At 44.4% G+C, this 7780-nt stretch overlaps 1 protein-coding gene across 1 annotated transcript in view; it reads left to right on the forward strand.

The window, feature by feature from the left end:
* Positions 1–6705: 6705 nt before the first annotated feature.
* Positions 6706–7780, forward strand: part of MCU (mitochondrial calcium uniporter) — a 211486-nt gene continuing 210411 nt past the window's right edge. Inside the window, exon 1 of the mRNA XM_029244950.1 lies at positions 6706–6870. Coding sequence (XP_029100783.1) covers positions 6727–6870 — 144 coding nt within the window. The 5' untranslated portion in view covers positions 6706–6726. The remainder of the gene's footprint in view (positions 6871–7780) is intronic.

Genomic DNA, 7780 nt, shown 5'->3' on the forward strand with positions numbered 1-7780 from the left:
ACTAACTAGGGTTTTACTTTTCAAAATTGCCCTATATGTAAAATTTAATTTAAAAGTTCATTCATTTCCCAGGATTATTTCTGGGAGAACGACCCATGTTGGCAAACAGGAAGATTTTGTGTATGTTTATATTTTTTCACCTTCTAAAATACAAAATTGATAAGAAAGCAGAAAAGTCCATTTTAAAAGAACCATCAAATCTTTGCAATCTTTCTCAAATCCTCTTAAGTGGGTTCTACATCATGGGAATTAATAAAAATGGTATTTCCCAATTAACTTGGGATTCTGAGTTTGGATCCTTTCACGTGCTCTCCTGGGTTTATAATCTAGAGGTATTTGTGAAATTTTCTTCTTGACAATAATTGTGTTTTGGGTTTTTTGGGGTTTTTTTTTTGCGGTACGCGGGCCCCTCACCGCTGTGGCCTCTCCCGTTAAGGAGCACAGGCTCCGGACGCGTAGGCTCAGCGGCCATGGCTCACGGGCCTAGCCACTCCGCAGCACGTGGGATCTTCGCGGAAGGGGGCACAAACCCGTGTCCCCTGTATCGGCAGGCGGACTCTCAACCACTGCGCCACCAGGGAAGCCCAATAATTGTGTTTTTCATTGAATAGGTAATAGGTCTAATTGCTTCAGGGCCTTAAAGTAGTAGCATCTATAAATGCTATAAACCTTGCTTAAATTTTATCAAGTTATTGAACAAGTTATTCCCTCTGATGCTGGATAAGCCAAAGGACCCTGTTTCAAACTAATATATATATACATATTAGCAAAGCAAGGCATGAAGATAGGAATGCAATGTCCTCTTAAAATGCTCTGAGACTGGGCTTCCCTGGTGGTGCAGTGGTTGAGAGTCCGCCTGCCGACGCAGGAGACACGGGTTCATGCCCCGGTCTGGGAAGATCCTACATGCCGCGGAGAAGCTGGGTCCATGAGCCATGGCCGCTGAGCCTGCGTGTCTGGAGCCTGTGCTCCGCAGCGGGAGAGGCCACAGCGGTGAGGGGCCCGCGTACCGAAAAAAAAAAAAAAAGCTCTGAGGCTAAATTTTGTTTATAGTCTAGGCAGTAAAACAGAAATTATTTAAGTAGAACTGAACCCTACCACACATTGATAGCAAAAACTACAATTTCTTCATATGTCTTCCTAGTAATGTTGTTGGGTGTGGTGGTTATTACATTAGTAGTATGTTTCAAATACATGTTATATTGATGCTCTGAGATAACTCAAGCGATCTTTCAGGAATTCTGAGTGAAATATAAATGTTATGGGAAGAATTGATCCCATTTCAAGGTTAGGATGGATAAATGAGCATTTTAGAAAAAGAAATACATGATGCAGAAAATGTGAATTTTGGAAAATTTCTCCTAGCATATTGCCTGGCATATAATAGGCATTCAATATATTTTTCTTGATTGACTGATTGAATAAATGAATAAATAAATTATACTCATTCAGATCTTGTCCCCTACTCTTATCCCATCTCTCAATTAATAGTAATTATTTTCTTAGTCTCCACCCAAATTTGAAATAATTTGGCTCCCAAGTTTTGGGAGCTGGAATGATTTTAAAGTGCCTAATTAAGAACAATTTGTTAACGATTATTATCTCTTCCCCTTTTCACTCTAAGCTGTCTTTACACTTTCCAAGTCTCATGCTGCTTTTTATTCCTTAGGCTAGTTTTTATTAAAGAAAAGAGAACAAAACTGTTTCTCTCTGCCTTTTAATAAACATGACTCTTTCTGTCATCCTTTCCTTGATCCTTTCCAAATCAGCCGTGGTTGCCATAAGTGATGGCTGAGAGACAAGATGCCAAGTGCAATGGCTAAATTTAAAGAGCAGCATTCGCACCTGTTGTTAACTGGCAATGACCAGTCTCACACCCACAGTTTCCTCCACCCTCTGCCTCCCACCAAGTGCAACCCATAGCCCAGAATTTGTGTTCACGTATAAAAGTACTGATGAAGATTATATACATTACATAGAAATGGAGAATGAATACAGCATTTGACACTAAATTAGTTCAGTTTCAGAGGAGCTGAACTTTGGGCAACACCCAGCATAATATAAAGATGTATCTGACCTTGAAATAAGCAGGTGGAAGTGACTAGGTATTTGATGAATTCCTGAAGACTATTAATGGACTATCTCACCTGAGAATAATTTTCTTAGACCTGCCATACTTTGTGAAATTATTTTGCCTTTTAGCATTGGAGGGTCCTCTAAATGTAAATGTTGTGTAAAAGAGGCAATCCAAGAAGTACTTATCTAAAAAGTCAGCTTAAATTAATTTGCCAGGTTGGCAACTCTAACCTGGAAGAGCTGTGTAGGAGAAAGATAGTAACATAAATAATTCTGATAGAAAATACACATAAAAAGTGAGAGAAGAAGGGGACTGTGGCCCAGCGAGGCAGATTAGTCTCATCAAATAGGTTGGATACTCAAGGGAGTGGCAGCCTCATTGTCAGACCAGGTCACATCAAGTACCAAAGTACTGTGATAGAAAGTCAAAAAACAAATTCTGAGAGTTTAATTTTACCTGAGCATTTCCTCTCAGAGGAAGCCAAGCTGGTCTTCAGGAGAATAGAACAGGTGACTTATGGGTACAGTAGGAGCAAAGAGTTGGAGGTTGGAAGGTCAGGGCATGTTCAGGGTATGGGTAGTAAATACCTGGAGAGTGCTGAGAGAGGGGAGCCCTTTACCAATTTGGAATTTTGTTGTAATTCAGCCTTGTCAGAGAATGTTCTTAGGATTTTGGGGGGCACTTTTGAATACTCTGGAATGGATAGTGTTGGGTTCCATAAAAATGTGTGCTGAATTCCTATGCACTTAGGAGGTGTGGTTTATTCAAGTTCAGAATCAGTGTCTTGCCCCTTTGGATCATTTCAGATAGGGACAAAAGACTTCCTGACTCCAAAGGTCTACTGAATAACAAAGGCTATAGGAGGCCACAGGCCAATCCAACACAAAAAGGACAGTGTGAGGGACTTCCCTGGTGGTGCAGTGGTTAAGAATCCGGCTGCCAATACAGCCAACACGGGTTCGAGACCTGGTCTGGGAAAATCCCACATGCCGTGGAGCAACTAAGCCCGTGTGCCACAACTACTGAGCATGCATTTTAGAGCCCGTGAGCCACAACTACTGAAGCCTGCACACCTAGAGCCCGTGCTCCGCAACAAGAGAAGCCACTGCAATGAGAAGCCCAAGCTCCGCAATGAAGAGTAGCCGCCGCTCTCTGCAGCTAGAGAAAGCCCGCGTGCAGCAATGAAGACCCAACGCAGCCAAAAATAAATAAATAAAATTTAAAAAATCGATTAAAAAGGACAGTGTGAAAGTTAGCTGCCAATCTCTCAGATCCTGAGAAATATGAACAAAGACAGTCCTATTTGAACAAGCCCTGCCCTTCTCAACTCAGTGTTTTCCCAGTGTTGCGTGCTTGACAGACATAAATAAATAAATAAATAAACTTGCAGACTGGATGTTTCAGACCTAAAAGAATGTTAGATTAGGGTCACTAAGTTATAAATGAATATGGAGTCAGTCATCCTTTGGAGGCCGGGGCATGAGTATTTGAGTCCTACAGATAGGTAGGTATAAAAAATAGGAATAATGACATCTGGAAAAATAGTGAAGCCAAATCACCAGAAAACAGATCTAAGCTGTGGTTTATGATACTTATTTAAAGGCTAAAACCCCTTTCTTCTCCCTCTCCTTCACATACTTTTTTTGATCCTTAAGAATTGCTGATCTCACTTGAATAATAACTCATATCATCAGTAAACCATGAAACATAGCCCCCAGATCTCTAAGCAGATCCCTTTCATGTTTTCTTGTTCACGTCAGTAAGCTGTGTGCATCACCTACCCTGGCTATTCTGGAATGCTTAGACAAATACTCCACTGAGTTGAGTCATACTTTGGAGCTGACTTTAGTGTACATTTTAGTAGGGAATCTAGTTAGAGTTTCACGCTCCAGAAAATCTGTTCTGATTAGTTTTAGCTAAAAGAAAAGATCAACCTGTTTTAAGGATTGGCACGGAAAACAATTCTGCAGTCATGTAGGTTTCACTGAACATATTTTTGTAATAATAAAAATAACATGCAGATGGGAAAAAGCTAAACCATTCAAAAGGATAGCTACCCCTTAAAACTTCCCAGAGGTAACTTTTTTTTTTTTTGGTTTATTCTTCCAGAAACCACTTTTGGTGCGTGTGTGTGTGTGTGTGTGTGTGTGTATGTATCTGTCTAGAGGATGACTTTCTATTGAGCTATCTACATTTTCTCCTTATTTGGCCTAGCCAACCAGCTGGTATGAGGTATGTCCTTTGCAGCTGTGGAAAGGTTTTCTCTGTGAAGAGATAATTGACATTTGTTTTTTTTTAATTTATTTATTATTATTACTATTTTTTTGCAGTATGCGGGCCCCTCACTGTTGTGGCCTCTCCCGTTGCGGAGCACAGGCTCCGGACGCGCAGGCTCAGTGGCCATGGCTCACGGGCCCAGCCGCTCCGCGGCATGTGGAATCTTCTTGGACCAGGGCACGAACCCGTGTCCCCTGCATCGGCAGGCGGACTCTCAACCACTGCGCCACCAGGGAAGCCCTGACATTTGTTTAGATTAATTTCTATCCCTGTATTATTAGAACTCAGTTTAGTCAGTGGATCCTCAAAATATGCAGCCTACCTGTGGTTAATCAATGGTATCATCTTGGTAGATAAAAAATGACACATTTTGGTAAATAAAGAGGAAGATTTTGGTAATCCCTCCAGTTTCAGATTTATGCACTTGAAAAATAAAAAACTATCGTGGTTCTTTTGCAAATCCACAGAACTAAATCTCAGTAATGCAGGATGCATGTCTCATTTTCATATTTCGATAAATAGGGGAAAGGCAATTCCAGTAGAACTTTTCAAAGTGTAAGATGGAGTGGAGGGCACAATTCTGATTCATAGCCAGATTTGCGAAGACAAAGTAAAAACAAAACTAAAACCCGTGGTAATACTAGTAAGAAGGTGTAAAGGGGCAAGAGAGAAGGGGAAATGGCAGAGCATGGGTAAATACATAAAATGCAGATGGGATAAATATAGATGAGTGGAAAATGATTGTAAGTGAAGTTACCCCAGGTATGTCACAGATTTCCAACTAGGGGGATTAGTGTGTGCAGCTGTTGAATGGGGGCCTTATCTCATTCCTGAGCTCTCATGTTCCACTGTTGAGCAATAAATGCCTTTTGGGTGAGTGGTTTGAGTGTCTCACCTGGAGAAGCCAATCATCTTACAGTTCTGGGGTGGGTGGAAGGATTAAACAAACTAAAAGTTTCACTTCATTATTTAGCTATTCTTGGCCAAAAAAGTAACATTTCAGTCAAACTTTAAAGAATATTATTAGAATAAGTGATACAATAAAATTGTGTGCGTGTTGTTTTGTTTTAAATTTATCACCTTAGGGTACACTAGAAAGATATTTCCCAAAATTTAGGATAATACTTTTATTTGCTTACCAAACTGTTTTCCTGCTCCAGATTTTATTTTATTTATTTTTATTTATTTATTTATTTTTTTGCGGTAAGCGGGCCTCTCACTGCTGCGGCCCTTCCTGTTGCGGAGCACAGGCTCCGGACGCCCAGGCCCAGCGGCCATGGCCCACGGGCCCAGCCGCTCCGCGGCACGCGGGATCCTCCCGGACCGGGGCACAAACCCGCGTCCCCTGCACTGGCAGGCGGACTCTCAACCACTGCGCCACCAGGGAAGCCCCTGCTCCAGATTTTAAAAGGAGGTGTGAGAATTAACTAGCTCATAACAATAAACAGACAGCAAAGAAATCCTCTTCTGAGGAAATTCAGGAACCTCAAATCTTTCTTTCAGTCTTCAATGAGCTATCATTATGAGCTTGTCTCTGTGGAAGGATTTTTCAAGAGAAAGGGTTGTTCCAAAGTGTATTCTAATGGCTAATTTAGCTAAATTATGAAAATTAATTAAGGTAACCTTTACGTGATTTTTATTACATTATCAGCATGCTCTGTTTCTATAGTTTAGTAAGTTGCACATAAGGTCAAAAGTGGTAAGAAAATAGAGTGTTAGAATATCAGTATAAAGGTGCTGTAAAAGTGAACTGAGTATCTGAAATGTATACAGTTCTGTTAATTCACTTTTATAACATGTACTCATTCTGGGACTTTGGTATCATAATCATTCTACCCCTCCTGTACTATGCTACATATCACAGTCATTAGATCACTCCATGACGGGATAATTTCAGCATATCCAAATACCATTAGTTATGAATGATAACTCTGGGCGTGTCGTTGGGAGTTCCAACGTACCTAGCTAATGATTACTAATTTGGTGTCTATTTTGCCAACTTAAAACACGAAGCACAGAGCTTTGTACAAATATCCATTTCCCCAGTTACCCTTATCTTAGCTGTATCTTTGGTGAGGATTAGCCGAATCGAATATGCCATCTCTATTGGTGCTATTCTGAGGGGCTCGGGTGCCAATTACCGGTTCCCTAGAATTTGCCCGTAATTGACTATGTCCCACAATAGGTAACTCTGGAAGTGACAGGCAGTCTCTAGTGTGGTTCTCCCGCCTGTCGATTGGGCCTTGCAAGAAGCCCCGCCTCATCAACTCAGTCAAGGGCGACAGTTGGACCGGCGCCGGTGAGTGGCGGGTCTTAGCTCCGCCCCGGCCGTCCGCTGCGCTGCCTGGGTCGGCGCCGTTTCCAGTTGAGAGATGGCGGCCGCCGCAGGTAGATCGCTCCTGCTGCTCCTCTCCTCCCGAGGCGGCGGAGGCGCCGGCGGCTGCGGAGCGCTGACTGCGGGCTGCTTCCCCGCGCTGGGCGTCAGCCGCCACCGGCAGCAGCAGCACCACCGGACGGTGAGCGAGCGCGCCCGGCGGCTCCGGGGAGGGCGGGGCGGCGCTGGCGTGTGGGATCAGCCGGCGGGCAGGCCGCCGGGGCAGCGGGCGAGTTACCTCAACTCGCGGCCGCTCCAGAGGTTGCCGGGCACCGAGGAGCCGCCGTGCCCTTCAGGCGCCTGCGGCGGCAACCAGGAAAAAAGGCAGGGCGGAGGAAGCCGAGAGGAGGAGGGGCGACGGCAGGGATGTTCCCGCAGGACCGGGGACACCAGGGCGGGGAAGGGACGGGACTTGAACCTCTCTCTGACCCGCCCCCGATCTCGGTCTCTCCCTCCTTTTTACTTAACAGCTCTGCCCTATTGCTCCCGAACTGAGCCCCGTTCAAGTTGTCTCCTTTCCCTCCTCCTCCAGGCGGGTTGGGGTGTCCTGAGTTGCCGCGGCTGCCTTGTGTATGTGTCAGGAGAGTGGCAGTGCCATACTGCTGGGAACTGTCCCCCGGAGGGCAACCCAGGACCCCAGCGAGGCCGCTCCCTAGTTCCCTTCTCGACCCTCTGGGAACGGGCAAGACAGAAAATCAAACTTTATCCCCCTGTGTGACTTCCTGCGTGTGGGCATGGGGAACAGCACCCTTGCGATGGATGCTGCATTGCTTCAGGAGGCAAGCTGCAACCTCTTAGTTCCTTAAAGGTCCTCGGTGGTGCTTTTGGAGGGCTGCTTTATAAGCTTGTTCACGCGTGCCTGAAGAAGGAAGGTGGGCAGCAGGCAGAGGGGAAGAGAATATGACAAGTTGTTCACAGCGGCAGGGATTTGGTGGTTGTATTAGCCAGTTATTGCTGGCTTTCATTGGCTGGCAACGCACGGGAGTTTCTATTTGAACAGTCTTGGTGTGTGTGTGTGTGTGTGTGTGTGTGTGTGTGTGTGTGTGTGTGTG

This window comes from Monodon monoceros, unplaced genomic scaffold (genome assembly GCF_005190385.1).
Source record: "Monodon monoceros isolate NGI ecotype Baffin Bay Population unplaced genomic scaffold, NGI_Narwhal_1 Super_Scaffold_4, whole genome shotgun sequence".
Classification (NCBI taxonomy): Eukaryota; Metazoa; Chordata; class Mammalia; order Artiodactyla; family Monodontidae; genus Monodon; species Monodon monoceros.